The sequence below is a fragment of the Salvelinus fontinalis genome, chromosome 32 (genome assembly GCF_029448725.1).
Source record: "Salvelinus fontinalis isolate EN_2023a chromosome 32, ASM2944872v1, whole genome shotgun sequence".
In the NCBI taxonomy this organism is placed as follows: Eukaryota; Metazoa; Chordata; class Actinopteri; order Salmoniformes; family Salmonidae; genus Salvelinus; species Salvelinus fontinalis.
In genome coordinates, this window is record NC_074696.1 from 30,743,422 (window position 1) to 30,767,884 (window position 24,463).

Here is a 24,463-nt window from a genome sequence, read left to right on the forward strand (position 1 = left end):
GAGGCTCTCTATGACTGGAGACATATATATGATGATGGCCTAATGATCCGAGACTAGATGTGATGTGCATTTGACCACCTGTATAACTGATAAAGATGTTACACTAGCATATTCCTCTCTGAGGTAGTCGAACCTCCCGATCTCCCCTACTGTGTTACTGTGTGGGACTCATTCCCAATCTTCTCCTCTCCTCCTACAGCAGAGCAGACAGCCTTCAATTTACACTGTGTGTGTGTGTGTTTTTCTAGTTTCCTCCTCTCTCTCTCACGGTGAGAACAAGAACAATTTTCTCCGTGGGAGATGGCGGTGCCTGCTTGGGCTCCAGGATATCAGGGCTAGATTAGGATGATAGATTACAGGGAACACTGGTAACTACTCTCACTAACCCTACCTCCCATCACAGCACTATGGTACTGAGACCTGAGACAACCTCCCTCCCACCAGCTCACTGAGAGGCTGGGTTTCAATACTCTTACGTGGTTTCCTCTCCTATCCTTTAACAGTGTTTCCCAACTCCGGTCCTCCAGTACCCCCAACCGTACATCTTTTTGCTGTAGCCCTGGACAAACACACCTCATTCAACTTGTCAAGGCTAGATGATTAGTTGACAATTAGAATCCGGTGTGCTTGTCTGGGGCCACGATGAAAACGTTGGGGCTACTCAAGGACCGGACTTGGGAAATACTGTTTTATGATATTGGGCTATTAGATTACCATGATTGATTTACAGGGATCTCTGGAAACTACTGTGGGGCTGGGTTTCTATACTCTAAAGTTGCTTCCTCTCCTCCTCCTCCATTCCTTCATCTGCAGTTCTGATAGGAACATTACAGGGAGCAGTGGAAAGAATTGCCACCCACTACGGCACTGGGACAATTATGGGGTTTCTCTCATCATGTCACATTAGAACAGTGGAATCTGATTCATTAGATCCACTTGATTTAGTTTCAAAGTAAATTGAACTGTAATCAAGTCAGTTGTGACCCTACGTTACATTGACAGGTGTCTGTGGCGATTTTATGATCGTTTAGCGACTTAGATGTCCTGCTGTTCCAGTTTAACCATTGCTTCATGCTCAGTCTCTGTTTGTGTTTAATTAATAGGCCCCAATTTTGAAGTAGAATCATTTGAAACTCTTCGATAACATAGTATGAAGTCATTTGAATGAAGCTCCACCGATAGCATACCTTTTAATGAACAACTGCATTGTATCTCATTAATATATATGTGTGAGGTGTGTGTGTACAGTTGAGGTCGGAAGTTTACATACACTTAGGTTGGAGTCATTAACTCATTTTTCAACCACTCCACACATTTCTTGTTAACAAACTATAGTTTTGGCAAGTCGGTTAAGACATCTACTTTGTGCATTTTTCCAACAATTGTTTACAGACAGATTATTTCACTTATAATTCACTGTATCACAATTCCAGTGGGTCAGAAGTTTACATACACTAAGTTGACTGTGAATTTGAACAGCTTGGAAAATTCCAGAAAATGATGTCATGGCTTTAGAAGCTTCTGATAGGCTAATTGACATCATTTGAGTCAATTGGAGGTGTACATGTGGATGTATTTTAAGGCCTATGTTCAAACTCAGTGCCTCTTTGCTTGACAACATGGGAAAATCAAAAGAAATTGTAGACCTCCACAAGTCTGGTTCATCCTTAGGAGCAATTTCCAAATGCCTGAAGGTACCACGTTCATCTGTACAAACAATAGTACGCAAGCATAAACCCCATGGGACCACGCAGCTGTCATACCGCTCAGGAAGGAGACGCGTTCTGTCTCCTAGAGATGAACGTACTTTGGTGCTTAAAGTGCAAATCAATTCCAGAACAACAGCAAAGGACCTTGTGAAGATGCTGGAGGAAACAGGTACAACAGTATCTATATCCACAGTAAAACGAGTCCTATATCAACATAACCTGAAAGGCTGCTCAACAAGGAAGAAGCCACTGCTCCAAAACAGCTTATAAAAGCCAGACTATGGTTTGCAAGTGCACATGAGGACAAAGATCGTGCTTTTTGGAGAAATGTCGTCTGGTCTGATGAAACAAAAATGGAACTGTTTGGCCATAATGACCATCATTATGTTTGGAGGAAAAAGAGGGATGCTTGCAAGCCGAAGAACACCATCCCAACCATGAAGCACGGGAGTGGTAGCATCATATTGTGGGGGTGCTTTGCTGCAGGAGGGACTGGTGCACTTCACAAAATAGATAGCATCATGAGGTAGGAAAATGATGTGGATATATTGAAGCAACATCTCAAGACATCAGTCAAGAAGTTAAAGCTTGGTCGCAAATGGGTCTTCCAAATGGACAATGACCCCAAGCATACTTCCAAAGTTGTGGCAACATGGCTTAAGGACAACAAAGTCAAGGTATTGGAGTGGCCATCATCAGCCTTGAACTCAATCCTATAGAACATTTGTGGTGAGAACTGAAAAATCCTGTGCGAGCAAGGAAGCCTACAATCCTGACTCAGTTACACCAGCTCTGTCAGGAGGAATGGGCCAAAAATCACCCAACTTATTGTGGGAAGCTTGGGGCGTGGCCTGAAATTCCACAAATTAACTTTTAACAAGGCACACCTGTTAATTTAAATGCATTCCAGGTGTCTACCTCATGAAGCATGTTGAGAGAATGCCAAGAGTGTGCAAAGCTGTCATCAAGGCAAAGGGTGGCTATTTTGAAGAATCAAATATATTTGGATTTAACACTCTTTTGGTTACTACGTGATTCCACATGTGTTATTTCATATTTGTGATGTATTCACTATTATTCTACGATGTAGAAAACAGTCAAAAATAAAGAAAAACCTTTGAATGAGTAGGTGTGTCAACTTTTGACTGGTACTGTAGATATAGTATTTATATATGTTCCTTTATTATTTTCCCCTAAACCTACCACCCCTCCCCTAATTGGAGTAAACTAATTGACAACAACACTTATGCTTCTACTTCCAGCTTATATATACTATATACATTTTACAGACACAGTATATTTTACCATAGTTATCTTTTGTTTGTTTTTGGTCCCGTCCTTCAGCTCCACTGAACACCTCCCATCTTTCTCTGAACAGCATCCGGTTTTGATTTCTATTTGCCATATATAACTGTGCTGTGATGTTTCACAAAAGTTCTGAACCTTTCTATTCTCATAGATTTCACAGATTGTAAATTAAAGATACAATTTTTGCTAAGAGTATTATTGATCGATTGACTATGACTTTTCAAATCACCCAGCAGTGCTATTTGCAGAGTTAGCTCCAGGTAAGTGTTGCAATTCTAAAGTCATTCCTGAACCTGCGACCAAAAACAAGCTCCATATGGGCAGTACCAAAACAAATTATCTAATGATTCTGTCTCTTCACAGCAAAATCTGCAGAGCTGGGATGGTTGTATCCCCCATATATATAACATTATATTGGTTGCAAAAAAATGTATATTATAATTTTATTGAAAAACTAAGTATAGTCACTATTAGTTTTATGAATTATGCTCAATGGTACCCTGATTTAAAGCGTAACTTCTCTGACTGATCTGTTGTCCTCTTTCGGTTCCAGGGTTTGCTGACGTCAGGCGTGGAGTTTGAGTCCCTGCCTGCCGCCCTGTCTCTCCCTGCGGAGTCTGGGCTCTACCCCGTCACCCTGGTGGGGGTCCCACGCACCGCAGGCAACATCAACGTCAACGGTGAGTCCAGCACAACTTTACCCTTACAAATGAACACTGCTTACACAGGAAAGAGCATCATTGAAATGGAAATGGCTTCCTCCCTGACAACTTACTTTTATGAAATCAAAGATTGGTTATTAATAGGCGTTCTTTTGATTAAATTATCAGTCATTTTAGGACAAATCATGTGCAGATTTTTCACTAAATGTAAAAACATTGATGTGTGCCATGACGACCGGCAGACAGACCCCATGTTCTCTGCCTCCATCTTTAAACGAGGACAAAGAGACATGTCAGTTAATCTCAGCTTTGTTAACCTCAGTAGCTTGGGATATTAGGGTAGCTTTAATTCCTATGGTCTACATAGTCATTGAGTCTTAATCTTGCACCACAGTAATTGCCTGTAATTCTGTCCCCATGGTTAAGACAAGTGACTGGATTGTCTTTCTCCAGAGGATGGGGTGGGGGTTAATTGTGTGTGTGTGGTTAATAGAGGAGGGTCTCAGATTGTGTTGTAAACCTTTCTGATGTCACAACAGGAGCCCCAACTATAAACCAACCAAGACTCACAGCTCTGTTTCTGCCATTTATATTACATTAATAGGTTAGACTGTTTTCAACAGAGGATGATTGGGTAGAAATCCTTTATAAGTGTGTTCTCAATGTCACCCTTCGTAGAATGGAGAAAGGTTATTGCAGTGCTTGTTAGTCCTTGGTTTTTTAGGGCACTGACTTTTCCCTCCTGTCTGTAGGCTACCACACGTCAGTGTTCGGTGTGACCAGTGACTGTCTCCTGGAGGGTCTACCCAGTGTGAGGACCAGTGGCTGTATGGTGGAGGTCATTCCATCATTACCCCGTCTCCAGCTCAGTACCTCTCTACCACGGTGAGACACCCTCCGCCCTAAACTCCTAAAAACTGCACCTGATGGAGCATCCAGCTAGGGAGTGGTAGGTACTTTGCTTAGTCAGAGCCACTTTAAAATGAGTGACTGGTAGTGGGGTTTCTGGACCAAAAACACAACAAACTCCCAACCGCATCTTGATACTTTTAGTTGGTGATAATTCACAGCCACGGTCCCTTGACAGGCTGTTATCTTCACAGGCTCTTTTCTGCAAGGCACTCGTCCCTCCGTTCAGTCGGCTATGGGTTTCTTTCTTCTTCCAGCTACTTTTAAATGACCCACTGATACCTAAGAGGAACAGCTATGGAACCTGCTGGGACCTCTGTAATTACTAAGAACTTAAGTCATCGTTTATACCTTGATAATTACAGGTTCTGTATCTTAGTAGTGAGAGAATGTTGGATAGATAGATAGATATATATGCTTTCTCTTCAGCCTAGTCACTTGCTGCTGGACAATAACATTACAATAGACATAATTCTGAGACTGACTGTTGTGTTGGTTCCAGTACCCAACAGGGACAGATAGCTTTAGTAATAGCATGTGGACAATTGAAATCCAATGCTCTAGATTGAGTTTTTATTCAATTTGAAGTAATAACTAACGTGGTAGGGACTAAATGGACCTCTATGTTCAAATCGCCACCCGTCTTGTTCCTCTATGATTTGGCCGCTCAGCTTACCTCAGTACGTCATTGTGCCTTGTTCAGAATAGGACCTTGCTGTGCTCATCCCAATCATACTCTTTAGCTGTGATCTCTCTCTCTCTCTCTCCATCCTCTCTTTCTTTTGTATCTCGTTTTCTTTCACTTCTGGTTCCCCTTCCCAATAGCCCGGGCCGTGTGCCTTTCTTTATTTGTGTGTGTGCGTGCTTGCGCTCACGTTCAAGATATCTTATAAGATATTAAGATCATGTGTGTGTGTGTAGATTTGCATGCAGTGCAGTGGCCAACATCAAGACTCAAAGTTCCAGACCCCCTGTGGAGCAGTGTGTCTAGACACACTATATGAATAACTTTAAAAAAGTTGAAATCGGCTACATAGAGCAAGGTCATGCTCAATGTCGATGACTTGATTGATATGTTGGCCCACCCCTCCAGTCAATAAAACACGTCATTACCTTCCTGTGTGTCTCTCGCGATCTGAAGACATGTCTTTAAAACTTCTTATGGCTGCAATCCCGTTAACGGGATGATATGACAACAACCAGTGAAAGTGCAGGGCGCCAAATTCAAACAACATAAATCTCATAATTAAAATTCCTCAAACATACATGTATCTTATACCATTTTAAAGGTAATCTTGTTGTTAATCCCACCAAAGTGTCCGATTTCAAATAGGCTTTTCAGCGAAAGCACCACAAACGATTATGTTAGGTCACCAACTCACAGAAAAATTCAGCCATTTTTCCAACCAAAGAGAGGAGTCACAAAAAGCACAAATAGAGATAAAATGAGATAAAGATATAAAAATGAGATAAAAAATAAACTTGATGATCTTCATCAGATGCCACTCATAGGACTTCATGTTACACAATACATATATGTCTTGTTCGATTAAGTTCATATTTATATCCAAAAACCTCAGTTTACATTGGCGCCATGTTCAGAAATGCCTCCAAAATATCCGGAGAAATTGCAGAGAGCCACGCAAATAACAGAAATACTCATCATAAACTTTGATGAAAGATACATATTTTACATAGAATTAAAGATACACTTGTTCTTAATGCAACCGCTGTGTCAGATTTCAAAAAGCTTTACGGCTAAACACAATATTCAATAATCTGAAAACAGCGTTCAGCCACAAAAGCAAGCCATACAGTTACCCGCCAAATTGTGCAGTCAACAAAACTCATAAAAAGCATTATAAATCTTCACTTACCTTTGCTGAACTTCGTCGGAATGCACTCCCACTTCCACAAGAAATGTTCGTTTTGTTCGGTAATGTCCATCCTTTATGTCCAAATAGCTATGTTTGTAGCGTGTTTGGTAAACAAATCCAACGTCAGGAAGCGCGTTCACTAAAAGCTGACAATGTCCAAAAGTTCCGTAACAGTCAGTAGAAACATGTCAAACGATGTTTTGAATCAATCTTGAGAATCTTTTAACATAAATCTTGAATAACGTTCCAACCGGAGAATTACATTGACTTCAGATGAGCGATGGAACAGAGCTCCGTCTCATGTCAAAGAATGGCAGACCTGACTAATTCCCCTCTCATTCGCCCCTCCTTCACAGTAGAGGCATCAGACAAGGTTCTACAGACTGTTGACATCTAGTGGAAGCCGTAGGAAGTGCAAACTCATCCATATCTCGCTGTGATTTCAATAGGATCTTGGTTGAAAATCGACCAGCCTCAGAATTTCTCAGGTTTTTGCATGCAATATGAGTTCTGTTATACTCACAGACATAATTCAAACAGTTTTAGAAACTTCAGAGTGTTTTCTATCCAATACTAATAATAATATGCATATATTAGCAGCTGGGACTGAGGAGCAGGCCGTTTATTCTGGGCACCTCTGTGCACCTTTCATCCAAGCTACTCAATACTGCCCCTGCAGCCATAAGAAGTTAACCCTTAACCGCCTGTGTGTCTTACCAGATCTCCAGGTCTGAAGTAGTGCTGAGCGATTAATGTTTTTTGAGGTCGGTTGGGTTTTGAAAAAATAAAAAATAAATAAGATTATTTTTCAAACATTAAATGCACAATACATTATGTGGGTTGAATGCTGTAACACAGAATAAAACAATGAATAAAAAGCCATGATGGTAGTGACTCATTTCTGCTGATCACTTGTTAACCAGCAATTATTCACATTACTTTAATCAAATATTTCACCTGTTGTGTATATTATTACATTTGTTTTATTTGACTATTATTTATTCCAAGTCATCATCTCATCTCTACAGAGCTGCTGCCTATACTATCTGACAAAATCACAATTTTGTAGTTCTTCAAAGTAAATGAGGCTTTTATGACTGCTGAATACCAACTATGATCATCTATTTTCAGGTAGAGATATCTCACGAAGCAACTGCTCTCTATCCCCCTCGATCGCGCGTCTTCTGTCTCTTCTGTTTCCTCTCCTTCTCTTTCCAACACTAACCTAATGTAGCAGGCTTAAAAGAAACAAGTAGGCGCGCAATGAATTATGGTCATTGTAGTTACCACGTTTTCTGCTCTAAACTATTTAGAATATTGTCCTGTTGGAAACTACAACTCCCTACTACATCGCACAGTTCGGGCTTAATCTACATATCTCTAGAGAAACTGTGCATGGAGCTCACAAAAGAACTGATTTAAATGGAATTTAAATAATTGAAACGATGTCAATTAGTTGTTTAGAAAATGAAAATGAACCAACATTTCGGTTAATCGCTCAGCGCTGTCTGAAGACATGTCTTAACCCTTACCCTCCTGTATCCCCCTCCAGGTCAGCCCACCCCCTCCGGCCCTCTAAAGAGGAGTTGTCCAGCAGTGTGTCTGTTCAGCTCTTTAACGGAGAGACACAGCGGCTGACCATCACTCTGGAGAACATCGGCGCTGAAGACTTGGAGACACTGGAGGTCACCTCCAAGACCTGCAATACTAAAGGTCAGGGTTCAGAAAACACACACACACACACACACACAGTTTTTAAACCTGTGTTTCCTTTCATGTACTCTCCCTCCATCTGTCTCTCCCCCTCTCTCACTGTCTGTCTTGCCCTCTCTCCCCTGGTGACTCTTCCTGTCCTCTTGGCAGCGTTGGAGATCACTAGTTGTTGTCTTTTGGTTTGTTCAATACCTGCTTGCATCCCTCAAGCTCTGCAGTTCTTTTGTCTCTCTCTCTCTCTCTCTCGCTCGCTCTCTCTCTCTCTCTCTCTCTCTCTCTCTCTCTCTCTCTCTCTCTCTCTCTCTCTCTCTCTCTCTCTCTCTCTCTCTCTCTCTCTCTCTCTCTCTCTCTCTCTCTCTCTCTCTCTCTCTCTCTCGCTCTCTCGCTCTCTCGCTCGCTCTTTCCTTCTCTCGCTCGCTCTTTCCTTCTCTCGCTCGCTCTTTCCTTCTCTCGCTCGCTCTTTCCTTCTCTCGCTCGCTCTTTCCTTCTCTCGCTCGCTCTTTCCTTCTCTCGCTCGCTCTTTCCTTCTCTCGCTCGCTCTTTCCTTCTCTCGCTCGCTCTTTCCTTCTCTCGCTCTTTCCTTCTCTCGCTCTTTCCTTCTCTCGCTCTTTCCTTCTCTCGCTCTTTCCTTCTCTCGCTCTTTCCTTCTCTCGCTCTCTCTCGCTCTTTCCTTCTCTCTCTCGCTCTCTCTCGCTCTTTCCTTCTCTCTCTCGCTCTCTCTCGCTCTTTCCTTCTCTCTCTCGCTCTCTCTCGCTCTTTCCTTCTCTCTCTCGCTCTTTCCTTCTCTCTCTCGCTCTTTCCTTCTCTCTCTCGCTCTTTCCTTCTCTCTCTCGCTCTTTCCTTCTCTCTCTCGCTCTTTCCTTCTCTCTCTCGCTCTTTCCTTCTCTCGCTCGCTCTTTCCTTCTCTCGCTCGCTCTTTCCTTCTCTCGCTCGCTCTTTCCTTCTCTCGCTCGCTCTTTCCTTCTCTCGCTCGCTCTTTCCTTCTCTCGCTCGCTCTTTCCTTCTCTCGCTCTTTCCTTCTCTCGCTCTTTCCTTCTCTCGCTCTTTCCTTCTCTCGCTCTTTCCTTCTCTCGCTCTTTCCTTCTCTCGCTCTTTCCTTCTCTCGCTCTTTCCTTCTCGCTCTCTCTCGCTCTTTCCTTCTCTCTCTCGCTCTCTCTCGCTCTTTCCTTCTCTCTCTCGCTCTCTCTCGCTCTTTCCTTCTCTCTCTCGCTCTCTCTCGCTCTTTCCTTCTCTCTCTCGCTCTCTCTCGCTCTTTCCTTCTCTCTCTCGCTCTCTCTCGCTCTTTCCTTCTCTCTCTCGCTCTTTCCTTCTCTCTCTCGCTCTTTCCTTCTCTCTCTCGCTCTTTCCTTCTCTCTCTCGCTCTCTCTCGCTCTCTCTCGCTCTTTCCTTCTCTCTCTCGCTCTCTCTCGCTCTTTCCTTCTCTCTCTCGCTCTCTCTCGCTCTTTCCTTCTCTCTCTCGCTCTCTCGCTCTTTCCTTCTCTCTCTCGCTCTCTCGCTCTTTCCTTCTCTCTCTCGCTCTCTCGCTCTTTCCTTCTCTCTCTCGCTCTCTCGCTCTTTCCTTCTCTCTCGCGCTCTCGCTCTCGCTCTCTCGCTCTTTCCTTCTCTCTCGCGCTCTCGCTCTCTCGCTCTCTCGCTCTCTCGCTCTCTCGCTCTCTCGCTCGCTCTTTCCTTCTCTCGCTCTTTCCTTCTCTCGCTCTTTCCTTCTCTCGCTCTTTCCTTCTCTCGCTCTTTCCTTCTCTCGCTCTTTCCTTCTCTCGCTCTTTCCTTCTCTCGCTCTTTCCTTCTCTCTCTCGCTCTCTCTCGCTCTTTCCTTCTCTCTCTCGCTCTCTCTCGCTCTTTCCTTCTCTCTCTCGCTCTCTCTCGCTCTTTCCTTCTCTCTCTCGCTCTTTCCTTCTCTCTCTCGCTCTTTCCTTCTCTCTCTCGCTCTTTCCTTCTCTCTCTCGCTCTTTCCTTCTCTCTCTCGCTCTTTCCTTCTCTCTCTCGCTCTCTCTCGCTCTCTCTCGCTCTTTCCTTCTCTCTCTCGCTCTCTCTCGCTCTTTCCTTCTCTCTCTCGCTCTCTCGCTCTTTCCTTCTCTCTCTCGCTCTCTCGCTCTTTCCTTCTCTCTCTCGCTCTCTCGCTCTTTCCTTCTCTCTCTCGCTCTCTCGCTTTCTCGCTCTCTCGCTCTCTCGCTCTTTCCTTCTCGCTCTCTCGCTCTTTCCTTCTCTCTCTCGCTCTTTCCTTCTCTCTCTCGCTCTCTCTCTCGCTCTCTCTCTCGCTCTCTCTCTCGCTCTCTCTCTCGCTCTCTCTCTCGCTCTCTCTCTCGCTCTCTCTCTCGCTCTCTCTCTCGCTCTTTCCTTCTCTCTCTCGCTCTCTCGCTCTTTCCTTCTCTCTCTCGCTCTCTCGCTCTTTCCTTCTCTCTCTCGCTCTCTCTCGCTCTCTCGCTCTCTCGCTCTTTCCTTCTCTCTCTCGCTCTTTCCTTCTCTCTCGCGCTCTCGCTCTCGCTCTCTCGCTCTTTCCTTCTCTCTCGCGCTCTCGCTCTCGCTCTCTCGCTCGCTCGCTCTCTCGCTCGCTCTTTCCTTCTCTCGCTCTTTCCTTCTCTCGCTCTTTCCTTCTCTCGCTCTTTCCTTCTCTCGCTCTTTCCTTCTCTCGCTCTTTCCTTCTCTCGCTCTTTCCTTCTCTCGCTCTTTCCTTCTCTCGCTCTTTCCTTCTCTCGCTCTTTCCTTCTCTCGCTCTTTCCTTCTCTCTCTCGCTCTCTCTCGCTCTTTCCTTCTCTCTCTCGCTCTCTCTCGCTCTTTCCTTCTCTCTCTCGCTCTCTCTCGCTCTTTCCTTCTCTCTCTCGCTCTTTCCTTCTCTCTCTCGCTCTTTCCTTCTCTCTCTCGCTCTTTCCTTCTCTCTCTCGCTCTTTCCTTCTCTCTCTCGCTCTTTCCTTCTCTCTCTCGCTCTCTCTCGCTCTCTCTCGCTCTTTCCTTCTCTCTCTCGCTCTCTCTCGCTCTTTCCTTCTCTCTCTCGCTCTCTCGCTCTTTCCTTCTCTCTCTCGCTCTCTCGCTCTTTCCTTCTCTCTCTCGCTCTCTCGCTCTTTCCTTCTCTCTCTCGCTCTCTCGCTTTCTCGCTCTCTCGCTCTCTCGCTCTTTCCTTCTCGCTCTCTCGCTCTTTCCTTCTCTCTCTCGCTCTTTCCTTCTCTCTCTCGCTCTCTCTCTCGCTCTCTCTCTCGCTCTCTCTCTCGCTCTCTCTCTCGCTCTCTCTCTCGCTCTCTCTCTCGCTCTTTCCTTCTCTCTCTCGCTCTCTCGCTCTTTCCTTCTCTCTCTCGCTCTCTCGCTCTTTCCTTCTCTCTCTCGCTCTCTCTCGCTCTCTCTCGCTCTCTCGCTCTCTCGCTCTTTCCTTCTCTCTCTCGCTCTCTCTCGCTCTTTCCTTCTCTCTCTCGCTCTTTCCTTCTCTCTCTCGCTCTTTCCTTCTCTCTCTCGCTCTCTCTCTCGCTCTCTCTCTCGCTCTCTCTCTCGCTCTCTCTCTCGCTCTCTTTCTCGCTCTCTCTCTCGCTCTTTCCTTCTCTCTCTCGCTCTCTCGCTCTTTCCTTCTCTCTCTCGCTCTCTCGCTCTTTCCTTCTCTCTCTCGCTCTCTCTCGCTCTCTCTCGCTCTCTCGCTCTCTCGCTCTTTCCTTCTCTCTCTCGCTCTCTCGCTCTTTCCTTCTCTCTCTCGCTCTCTCGCTCTCTCGCTCTTTCCTTCTCGCTCTCTCGCTCTTTCCTTCTCGCTCTCTCGCTCTTTCCTTCTCTCTCTCGCTCTTTCCTTCTCTCTCTCGCTCTCTCTCTCGCTCTCTCTCTCGCTCTCTCTCTCGCTCTCTCTCTCGCTCTCTCGCTCTTTCCTTCTCTCTCTCGCTCTCTCGCTCTTTCCTTCTCTCTCTCGCTCTCTCTCGCTCTTTCCTTCTCTCTCTCGCTCTCTCTCGCTCTCTCTCGCTCTCTCGCTCTCTCGCTCTTTCCTTCTCTCTCTCGCTCTCTCTCGCTCTTTCCTTCTCTCTCTCGCTCTTTCCTTCTCTCTCTCGCTCTTTCCTTCTCTCTCTCGCTCTTTCCTTCTCTCTCTCGCTCTTTCCTTCTCTCTCTCGCTCTTTCCTTCTCTCTCTCGCTCTTTCCTTCTCTCTCTCGCTCTCTCTCGCTCTCTCTCGCTCTCTCTCGCTCTCTCTCGCTCTCTCTCGCTCTCTCTCGCTCTCTCTCGCTCTCTCTCGCTCTCTCTCGCTCTTTCCTTCTCTCTCTCGCTCTCTCGCTCTTTCCTTCTCTCTCTCGCTCTCTCGCTCTTTCCTTCTCTCTCTCGCTCTCTCGCTCTCTCGCTCTCTCGCTCTCTCGCTCTCTCGCTCTCTCGCTCTCTCGCTCTCTCGCTCTCTCGCTCTCTCGCTCTTTCCTTCGCTCTCTCGCTCTCTCGCTCTTTCCTTCTCTCTCTCGCTCTCTCGCTCTTTCCTTCTCTCTCTCGCTCTTTCCTTCTCTCTCTCGCTCTTTCCTTCTCTCTCTCGCTCTTTCCTTCTCTCTCTCGCTCTTTCCTTCTCTCTCTCGCTCTTTCCTTCTCTCTCTCGCTCTTTCCTTCTCTCTCTCGCTCTTTCCTTCTCTCTCTCGCTCTTTCCCTCTCTCTCTCGCTCTTTCCCTCTCTCTCTCGCTCTTTCCCTCTCTCTCTCGCTCTTTCCCTCTCTCTCTCGCTCTTTCCCTCTCTCTCTCGCTCTTTCCCTCTCTCTCTCGCTCTTTCCCTCTCTCTCTCGCTCTTTCCCTCTCTCTCTCTCTCGCTCTTTCCCTCTCTCTCTCTCTCGCTCTTTCCCTCTCTCTCTCTCTCTCTCTTTCCTTCTCTCTCTCTCTCTCTTTCCTTCTATCTCTCTCTCTCTTTCCTTCTATCTCTCTCTCTCTTTCCTTCTATCTCTCTCTCTCTTTCCTTCTATCTCTCTCTCTCTTTCCTTCTCTCTCTCTCTTCTATCTCTCTCTCTTTCCTTCTATCTCTCTCTCTCCCTCTCTCTCTCTGTACTTCTATCTCTCTCTCTCTCCCTCTCTCTCTCTGTACTTCTATCTCTCTTTCCTTCTCTCTCTCTCTCTGTACCTCTCTCTGTGTACTTCTCTCTCTCTCTCTCTTTCCCTCTCTCTCTCTTTCTGTGTGTACCTCTCTCTCTTGCTCTGTGTGTGTGAGTGTCAATCCAATGGGTTTTATTGACTTGCAAAAACAAGTGAAGTAGTTAATATACAAAAGTGAAATAAACATTAAAAATGAACAGTAAACATTATTCACTGCAGTTCCAAAAGAATAAATACATTACAAATGTCATATTATGTGTATATACAGTGTTATAACGATGTATAAATGGTTAAAGTACAAAAGGCAAAATAAATAAAAACATAAATATGGGTTGTATTTACAAAGATGTTTGTTCTTCACTGGTTGACATTTTCTTGTGGCAACAGGTCACAAATCTTGCTGCTGTGATGGCACACTGTGGTATTTCACCCAGTAGATATCGGAGTTTATCAAAATCGTTTATTTTTATTTTTAATGTTTGTGGATCTGTGTAATCTGAGGGAAATAGGTGTCTCTAATATGGTCATACATTGGGCAGGAGGTTAGGAAGTGCAGCTCAGTTTCCACCTCATTTTGTGGGCAGTGTGTCTTCTCTTGAGAGCCAGGTCTGCCTACGGTGGCCTTTCTCAAGAGCAAGGCTATGAGTCTGTACGTGTATGTTTTTGCTGTTAGTTCTTTGTTATAGGGCCAAAAAGAATAGAGGAGTGGTTTACCCATACATCTCCGTTTTGGATAGATTATTCTTTGTGTTGTTTGTTTAGTGTTATCCAATTTTCCCAGAAGTGGTTAGAGTCTCTGGATTCTTCATTTACATTGATCTGATTTATGACGTGCTGTTCTTTCTCCATGGTATTTCTGTATTGTTTTAGTGATTCACCATAGTGAAGGCGTAGACTCAGGTTTTCCGGGTCTCTGTGTTTTTGGTTGGACAGGTTTCTCAATTTCTTTCTTAGATTTTTACGTTCTTCATCAATCCTTTTGTCATTGTTGTTCATTTTCTTTGGTTTTCTATTTGCGATTTTTTTTAGATTTGATAGGGATGCTGAGAGGTCACATATACTGTTAAGATTTTCTACTGCCATGTTTACACCTTCACTGTTACAGTGGAACGTTTTGTCTAGGAAGCTGTCTAAAAGGGATTGAATTTGTTGTTGCCTAATTGTTTTTTGATAGGTTTCCAAACTACATTCCTTCCATCTATATCATTAATTAATGTCACTCAGTTCCTTTGGCTTTGATGCCTCATGAGTGAGTATTGCTCTGTTCAAGTAGACTGTGATTTTGCTGTGATCTGATAGGGGTGTTAATGGGCTGACTGTGAACGCTCTGGGAGACTCTGGGTTGAGGTCAGTGATAAAGTAGTCTACAGTGCTACTGCCAAGAGATGAGCTATAGGTGTACCTACCATAGGAGTCCCCTCGAAGCCTACCATTGACTATGTACATACCCAGCGTGCGACAGAGCTGCAGGAGTTGTGACCCGCTTTTGTTGGTTATGTTGTCATAGTTGTGCCTAGGGGGGCATATGGGGGAGGGAATGCTGTCACCTCCAGGCAGGTCTCTCTCTCTCTCTCTCTCTCTCTCTCTCTCTCTCTCTCTCTCTCTCTCTCTCTCTCTCTCTCTCTCTCTCTCTCTCTCTCTCTCTCTCTCTCTCTCTCTCTCTCTCTCTCTCTCTCTCTCTCTCTCTCTCTCTCTCTCTCTCTCTCTCTCTCTCTCTCTCTCTCAATTCAATTTGCTTCATTGGCATGACGTAACAGTGTACATATTGCCAAAGCTTATTTACAATATAAAATAAAATCAAAATTGTCAACGGGACAACAGTAACAACAATAACCAAGGGTCAAAATAACCATACATTCAACAATAACAATAAGCATACAGTTGAGTACATGTGCAGGTTGATTGGTCTGTCAGACACTGTCCCTCAACTTATGGCAGCTGCAATGTAGTGCGCTGCCAACCCACAGCTCTCTCTCTCTCTCTCTGTCTCTCTGTCTCTCTCTCTCAACTCAATTTCAACAGAAGTGAATTAAACAATAAAAAATGAACAGTTAACATTACACTCGCAAACGTTCCAAAAGAAAGACATTACAAATGTCATTATGTCTATACGGTGGTGATTTTAGCATGTAAATCTTGGTGAGGGAAAAAAAGTGGGTCCTTGCCTGCAAAGCCACTATACAACACTACACAATACATTAGTTACACTATAACGGTGACAAACGGTGCCCACAAACTGTTAGGGCCTACATAAAGCTGTCCCAACAGCAGAGTCCCAACAGCTTACCACTGCTACACCTGGCTATCAGCAGAGCCTTGTCTGGCAGCAAAACAGTTCATTCAGCCTCATTTGTGGTCTTTAAAAAAAACAAAGCTGATATATCTTTTTTTAATTGAACCTTTATTTAACTAGGCAAGTCAGTTAAGAACTGAGAAGCAGTGCCTTAGACCGCTGTGCCACTCGGGAGCTGACTTGCTTAAATATATGTGGTTTCTACTGACAATTGAAATGTACAAACTATGGCATAAGGGGACGTCAAGCGGATAAGAGGCAATCCGTAACTTCGATTAAGACATTAATGAGCGAGCTAGGACGGACATAGTCAATTTAACTATTTGTTCAGCACTTTTGAAATGTACAGTGACAGAATTTACATTTACATTTACATTACATTTAAGTCATTTAGCAGACGCTCTTATCCAGAGCGACTTACAAATTGGTGCGTTCACCTTATGACATCCAGTGGAACAGCCACTTTACAAACAGTGCATCTAAATCTTTTAAGGGGGGGGGGGTCAGAAGGATTACTTTATCCTATCCTAGGTATTCCTTAAAGAGGTGGGGTTTCAGGTGTCTCCGGAAGGTGGTGATTGACTCCGCTGTCCTGGCGTCGTGAGGGAGTTTGTTCCACCATTGGGGGGCCAGAGCAGCGAACAGTTTTGACTGGGCTGAGCGGGAACTGTACTTCCTCAGTGGTAGGGAGGCGAGCAGGACAGAGGTGGATGAACGCAGTGCCCTTGTTTGGGTGTAGGGCCTGATCAGAGCCTGGAGGTACTGAGGTGCCGTTCCCCTCACAGCTCCGTAGGCAAGCACCATGGTCTAGTAGCGGATGCGAGCTTCAACTGGAAGCCAGTGGAGAGAGAGGAGGAGCGGGGTGACGTGAGAGAACTTGGGAAGGTTGAACACCAGACGGGCTGCGGCGTTCTGGATGAGTTGTAGGGGTTTAATGGCACAGGCAGGGAGCCCAGCCAACAGCGAGTTGCAGTAATCCAGACGGGAGATGACAAGTGCCTGGATTAGGACCTGCGCCGCTTCCTGTGTGAGGCAGGGTCGTACTCTGCGGATGTTGTAGAGCATGAACCTACAGGAACGGGCCACCGCCTTGATGTTAGTTGAGAATGACAGGGTGTTGTCCAGGATCACGCCAAGGTTCTTAGCGCTCTGGGAGGAGGACACAATGGAGTTGTCAACCGTGATGGCGAGATCATGGAACGGGCAGTCCTTCCCCGGGAGGAAGAGCAGCTCCGTCTTGCCGAGGTTCAGCTTGAGGTGGTGATCCGTCATCCACACTGATATGTCTGCCAGACATGCAGAGATGCGATTCGCCACCTGGTCATCAGAAGGGGGAAAGGAGAAGATTAATTGTGTGTCGTCTGCATAGCAATGATAGGAGAGACCATGTGAGGTTATGACAGAGCCAAGTGACTTGGTGTATAGCGAGAATAGGAGAGGGCCTAGAACAGAGCCCTGGGGGACACCAGTGGTGAGAGCGCGTGGTGAGGAGACAGATTCTCGCCACGCCACCTGGTAGGAGCGACCTGTCAGGTAGGACGCAATCCAAGCGTGGGCCGCGCCGGAGATACCCAACTCGGAGAGGGTGGAGAGGAGGATCTGATGGTTCACAGTGTCGAAGGCAGCCGATAGGTCTAGAAGGATGAGAGCAGAGGAGAGAGAGTTAGCTTTAGCAGTGCGGAGCGCCTCCGTGATACAGAGAAGAGCAGTCTCAGTTGAATGACTAGTCTTGAAACCTGACTGATTTGGATCAAGAAGGTAATTCTGAGAGAGATAGCAGGAGAGCTGGCCAAGGACGGCACGTTCAAGAGTTTTGGAGAGAAAAGAAAGAAGGGATACTGGTCTGTAGTTGTTGACATCGGAGGGATCGAGTGTAGGTTTTTTCAGAAGGGGTGCAACTCTCGCTCTCTTGAAGACGGGAGGGACGTAGCCAGCGGTCAGGGATGAGTTGATGAGCGAGGTGAGGTAAGGGAGAAGGTCACCGGAAATGGTCTGGAGAAGAGAGGAGGGGATAGGGTCAAGCGGGCAGGTTGTTGGGCGGCCGGCCGTCACAAGACGCGAGATTTCATCTGGAGAGAGAGGGGAGAAAGAGGTCAGAGCACAGGGTAGGGCAGTGTGAGCAGAACCAGCGATGTCGTTTGACTTAGCAAACGAGGATCGGATGTCGTCGACCTTCTTTTCAAAATGGTTGACGAAGTCATCTGCAGAGAGGGAGGAGGGGGGGGAGGGGGAGGAGGATTCAGGAGGGAGGAGAAGGTGGCAAAGAGCTTCCTAGGGTTAGAGGCAGATGCTTGGAATTTAGAGTGGTAGAAAGTGGCTTTAGCAGCAGAGACAGAAGAGGAAAATGTAGAGAGGAGGGAGTGAAAGGATGCCAGGTCCGCAGGGAGGCGAGTTTTCCTCCATTTCCGCTCGGCTGCCCGGAGCCCTGTTCTGTGAGCTCGCAATGAGTCGTCGAGCCACGGAGCGGGAGGGCAGGACCGAGCCGGCCTGGAGGATAGGGGACATAGAGAGTCAAAGGATGCAGAAAGGGAGGAGAGGAGGGTTGAGGAGGCAGAATCAGGAGATAGGTTGGAGAAGGTTTGAGCAGAGGGGAGAGATGATAGGATGGAAGAGGAGAGAGTAGCGGGGGAGAGAGAGCGAAGGTTGGGACGGCGCGCTACCATCCGAGTAGGGGCAGTGTGGGAAGTGTTGGATGAGAGCGAGAGGGAAAAGGATACAAGGTAGTGGTCGGAGACTTGGAGGGGAGTTGCAATGTGGTTAGTGGAAGAACAGCATCTAGTAAAGATGAGGTCAAGCGTATTGCCTGCCTTGTGAGTAGGGGGGGAAGGTGAGAGGGTGAGGTCAAAAGAGGAGAGGAGTGGAAAGAAGGAGGCAGAGAGGAATGAGTCAAAGGTAGACGTGGGGAGGTTAAAGTCGCCCAGAACTGTGAGAGGTGAGCCGTCCTCAGGAAAGGAGCTTATCAAGGCATCAAGCTCATTGATGAACTCTCCGAGGGAACCTGGAGGGCGATAAATGATAAGGATGTTAAGCTTGAAAGGGCTGGTAACTGTGACAGCATGGAATTCAAAGGAGGCGATAGACAGATGGGTAAGGGGAGAAAGAGAGAATGACCACTTGGGAGAGATGAGGATCCCGGTGCCACCACCCCGCTGACCAGCTGCTCTCGGGGTGTGCGAGAACACGTGGGCGGACGAAGAGAGAGCAGTAGGAGTAGCAGTGTTATCTGTGGTGATCCATGTTTCCGTCAGTGCCAAGAAGTCGAGGGACTGGAGGGAGGCATAGGCTGAGATGAACTCTGCCTTGTTGGCCGCAGATCGGCAGTTCCAGAGGCTACCGGAGACCTGGAACTCCACGTGGGTCGTGCGCGCTGGGACCACCAGATTAGGGTGGCCGCGGCCACGCGGTGTGAAGCGTTTGTATGGTCTGTGCAGAGAGGAGAGAACAGGGATAGACAGACACATAGTTGACAGGCTACAGGAGAGGCTACGCTAATGCAGAGGAGATTGGAATGACAAGTGGACTACACGTCTCAAATGTTCAGAAAGTTAAGCTTACGTAGCAAGAATCTTATTGACTAAGATGATTAAAATGATACAGTACTGCTGAAGTAGGCTAGTTGGCAGTGGCTGCGTTGTTGACACTACACTAATCAAGTCGTTCCGTTGAGTGTAATAGTTTCTACAGTGCTGCTACAGTGCTGCTATTCGGTGGCTAGCTGGCTAGCTAGCAGTGTTGATTACGTTACGTTAAAAGAACGACAATAGCTGGCTAGCTAACCTATAAAATCGCTCTAGACTACACAATTATCTTTGATACAAAGACGGCTATGTAGCTAGCTATGTAGCTAGCTACGATCAAACAAATCAAACCGTTGTACTGTAATGAAATGAAATGAAAATGTGATACTACCTGTGGAGCGAAGCGGAATGCGACCGGGTTGTTGAGTGCGGAAGTTCTATTCGGTAGACGTTGGCTAGCTGTTGGCTAGCTAGCAGTGTTTCCTACGTTAAGGACGACAAATAGCTGGCTAGCTAACCTCAGTAAATTAAGATAATCACTCTAAAACTACACACTCTGAACTACCCAATTATCTTGGATACGAAGACAGCAAAGACAACTATCTAGCTAGCTAACACTACACTAATCAAGTCGTTCCGTTGAGTGTAATAGTTTCTACAGTGCTGCTATTCGGTAGACGGTGGACGTTTGCTAGCTGGCTAGCTGCTGGGCAGATAGCAGTGTGGACTACGATAGACGACGAAATACGATAATTACGCAATTATCTTTGATACACAGACGGCTATGTAGCTAGCTAAGAAGAAATTGCTAAGGTTAGACAAATCAAACCGTTGTACTATAATGAAATGTAATGAAATGTAATGAAATGTAATGAAAAGTTATACTACCTGCGGAGCGAATGCAAATGCGACCGCTCGCTCCAAACCGGATGTCATTTAGAACATGGGCCGTTCTTACAGTGCTCTCCCTGTACACCAAGTCAGAACCGTAGGATAAATAAAAGAGACATATAATCTGACAATGAAAGCTCTTACAATATTCAATGATTACATTTCTCTAGAACAGGTTATAGGCTACATGTGCATCACCAAGTCAGAACAGTAGGCAAAATTAAGAGGTGAAAATAGATACAATTATTAGGGTGAGGCACATGGGCTACTAACATCTTACTACACAACATACACTTAGTATTACTTTCTTAGCTACAGTATACATATCTCCCTGGCATATTACATCATTTATGCAGCAGCTTACAATACATTTTTGGACTCACCTTGTTGTGCTGTGTTCACTTGAACAGAGAGGTGGCGCGGCGGTCCTCTGTTGGCAAATTTTGTCATCAAAGTCAGGCATTCTCTGGATTTATGGTGCTTTCAAGACTACTGGGAACTCGGAAAAAAAGGTTGAATCATGATGACGTCAGCAATCTTCAGGTCGTAGCTCTAGAAAGAGGCTCAAGTTCCCGATTTACAATTCAGAGTAGGATGAAAGCTCAAAACGTATTTTCCCAGTTGTAGCTCGTTTTTCCCGAGTTCCCAGTTGTCTTGAACTCACTGAAGTCAGTTTTTGTGAGTTCACTTGTTGCCCTTTTCTTGTAGTCACAGGTAACACATCTTGCTGCTGTGATTGTGGTATTTCACCCAATAGATATGGGAGTTTATCAAAATTTGATTTGTTTTCAAATTCTTTGTGGGTCTGTGTAATCTGAGGGGAATATGTGTCTCTAATATGGTCATACATTTGGCAGGAGGTTAGGAAGTGCAGCTCAGTTTCCACTTCATTTTGTGGGCAGTGTGCACATAGCCTGTCTTCTCTTGAGAGCCAGGTCTGCCTACGGCGGCCTCTCAATAGCAAGGCTATGCTCACTGAGACTGTACATAGTCAAAGCTTTCTTTAATTTTGGGTCAGTCACTCTTTACCTCTCTCTGTACCTCTCTCATTGCCTCTCTCTGTACTTCTCACTGTACCTCTTTCTCGCTCTCACTCTGTACCTCTATCTTGCTCTCTCTCGATCTCTGTACCTCTCTCTTTCTCTGTCCTTCTCTCACATGTACCCAGCTGACATCTGCAATATGTTCTGACAAAACATTTTACATCAACAGTTGTCACGTAGTTTGCCGTTGTCGGTGAGAATCCGTCTTAACTACAAGCTTTACTTTTGAGTGGTGAAACTGTAGTCTACCTGTGGTGCGTGGTTTGAATTGAAATGACCCACCCGCTCTGTCAGAGCTGTGCTTTACCAGTGGGCTTGTAGAGGGCTGCAATTCGACACACCTTTTCCTTTTGAAGTTGCTTAGGAAACTGATGTGATTAGCAAAATGGCTGTGGTAGAAGTGGGAATGTGGAGTGGCTTGCCAGTACTGTGCTGATGTAGTACCTTACCGGCCTACCCACACACTCCTGTCCTTATTTCAACTGCAGCGATTACATGGTTGTACCACTGACTGCATGATTGTACTGCCTCCTTTGTTTAGACAGGGCTGTGGGAAGCAATCTGTCTTTTTATAAGGAGAGAGTCCTCTGCTATTTTTTGAGTTTGATTTTAACTTACAGTACAGTCCTCACATTTTCAGCTTTCAGTTGAAGTCCTGGCTGTGAACTTATCTTGAACTTATCAAGGTGTTTCCTTGTCTTTATGAATCACATTGAAAGAGTCACTTCTCTCGATCCAAATCGGAAAGGATATTCAGTACACTACTCACCATAAAGTTGGCTGCAGTCTTATACTAACAAGTAGTGACGATGTATTGGTTTGAAAGGGATCCCACCAGATATATTCTCAATGTATTAACAGTTTCTTAAAAGGCAATTTGTTACAATGCAACATTCTGCGGAATCGTCACGCCTTGGTTGAGGAGGCTAAAAGCATGAAGGATTATGACAAACCAAATCACTGTTGTCCAGAACTGCTAGCTCCACATCAACGTTAGAAAGAATGTTTTACACTTTCTTTGTCAGCTTGGGTGAAAAGCCAAAAGGCTTTTTTAACGGATGATTGATTGTGTGTTCACTGTTTTCTCTCTGGAAGCAGAAACTCTCTGGCTATGATGAAATTACAGAATTACAAAGGCTGTGTCCCAAATGGCACCACTGTTCCCTTTATAGTGCACAACGTTTGACCAGTAGTGCACTAAATAGGGAATAGTGTGCCATGTCAGACACAGACACAAATTGGAGTACCGTAAGTGGAGGAAAGGAGCATCATCTAATTTTCTTATTACTTCTAGTCATTAAGAAGCTCTGTGGTTTATTTCCCTAGAGGGGTTTAGTTTGGCACAGGTCCTGGAACAGGTTTCCTTTGAGAGTTTGGCCATATTACATGCATACAGCAGGAACAGAGTTCATCTGATTTAGATGAGATACCTTAACTTTGGTCCGGGTGGATTGGATGGTTTTATGTCTTGGAGACGTTTGGATGAGCAGTCCCTGGTGACATGACATTTGGTATTGAATGATTTCTAAAGCATGTGTAGGCATTCTAAATGGTCCTTAAGAGGCCTTACGCTTCCTTCAGCAAGTATTCACACCCCGCGACTTTTTCCACATGTTGTTGTGTTACAAGGTGGGATTAAAATTCATTTAATTGTCCTTTTTTTGTCAACGATCTACTGTCAAAGTGGATGAAAAATTCAAACATTTGTGAAAAAAAATAAAACACTAATATTTCTTGATTACATAAGTTTTCTACACGTTAGAATCACCTTTGTCAGCGATTACCCAGTCTTCCTGGGTAAGTCTGTTAAGAGCTTTCCACACCTGGATTGTACAATATTTGCACATGATTCTTTTTTACATTCTTCAAGCTCTGTCAATTTGGTTGTAGAAAATTGCTGGACAGCCATTTTCAAGTCTTGCCATAGATAACCAAGTTGATTTAATTCAAAACTGTAACTCGCCCACTCAGCAACACTAACTGTCTTCTTGGTGAGCAAATGTACTGTAGATTTGGCATTGTGTTTTAGGTAGTTAATTGCTTTGCCACATTTTTTGCAGTATTACTTTAGTGCCTTGTGTGTAGTCCTGTGACAAAAAGTGTAAATGTAATGAAGGCAAGGCTAGAGTAACTATTTGAATGGATTGAAAACTGTAGGCTACACATCCTCCCACACACAGATTCATCTACACATATTCTCATGACAATGTGTCTCTATTTCTACATTATGTTTTGTGATTTACACGTGTATCACGTGTATAGTAAACATTTCTTTGATTCTGTCAATGGAATCAGTAAAAAGAGAGAGTGCTGCTCGTGCCTGTATAACAGCCCACATTGTCATGCAGTCAGAAATCCAGCAAGGAATGATTATATTCACACAATTCACCTGAACAAGGGTGCAGACCCTGATTTGAAGAATAACATCTCTATCTCTGTCTGGTTCCTTTGGGGTCATAGTATTAGCAACACGTGTTCACCGCCCACCTGAGGACCTGTCTTTTCAGACATCTATTTCCTGTGTTTGAGGGGTGCGAAATCTACTGTCACTTAAATCTTGATGGATTGATTGCTTTCATTTTACTCATTGCGGCTCTTTCATACTCTTGCTTGTGCCTGTCGTTTTGTCCTGTTAACGTTACGACTGCGGAAACGTCTGTAATGACCGGTCATGGAATTCATGGTCTTAACGTTGAATCTATAACAACACTAAAGCTTCGTCAAGGATTTAACACACCATCTCAACACAACACAGATCATTTCATTTGATAGGTATTCATTTTTTTGGCAGAATCATTTAATACAGTTGAAATGTTTAGAAAATTGAATGCACGGATGTGAAAGCAACTTGTGAAAACGAACACTCGGATTATAACGATATTGTGCCTGATCTCGCAAACAATGTAACGTATGTTTAGATAGGTGTAATCTAGAGCCAAGACTGTTGATTTTTATTCCGAGGGTATCCTGCTATTGACACACTAGTTGAATTATGCAACAGAACAACAGCAGTAAATGATGAGGCAGTCTAGATGGCCCAGGTACCCCCTGATCCTGTGTTTGTTCTACACCATCTGCTTCATTATATAGAGGAGAGCACCAAAACCAATGAAGCAGAGGTCTGAGGTAGATTTAGGAGACCTTTTGGAAGTGTTTAATGACACATCAGGCTGGTTGTGACGGCGGAGAACTAACCTTTATCTGTCTAATTTGTGTTGCTGGAGGCTGGTTGGTTGGAGGTGATCAATGGCCTTTTTCTGCTGGTGTTTTCACCTGTTGAGGTTGCAGTGGTTTCGTTGAGCACTATTAGTAGTAACAGTGTTGTGTTGTGCACCCGTTTGTTTCTGTTTTCTTTTTAGAATCTTCATAAGCCTGGGAGTCATTCTTCATTCTGCTTCATTTACGTTAGACCAGGTTCTCGACATGTTACTTCTTAGCTGCATATGTTAAAACGCTGAGTGCGTAAGACTACACACACTACACACACACACACTCTCCCGGACGAGCTAAACACCTTCTTCACG

The 24,463-nt window shown here is 45.1% G+C and overlaps 1 protein-coding gene across 5 annotated transcripts in view; it reads left to right on the forward strand.

Moving 5' to 3' along the window:
- The window catches only part of LOC129831073 (trafficking protein particle complex subunit 9-like), a 364,192-nt gene that overhangs the window by 102,806 nt on the left and 236,923 nt on the right, over positions 1-24,463 (forward strand). For all 5 annotated transcript variants that reach the window (XM_055894093.1, XM_055894098.1, XM_055894095.1 and 2 more), the window contains 3 exons: positions 3,571-3,697; positions 4,432-4,564; positions 8,018-8,178. In XM_055894093.1, the coding sequence (XP_055750068.1) occupies positions 3,571-3,697; positions 4,432-4,564; positions 8,018-8,178 (421 nt within the window). The remainder of the gene's footprint in view (positions 1-3,570; positions 3,698-4,431; positions 4,565-8,017; positions 8,179-24,463) is intronic.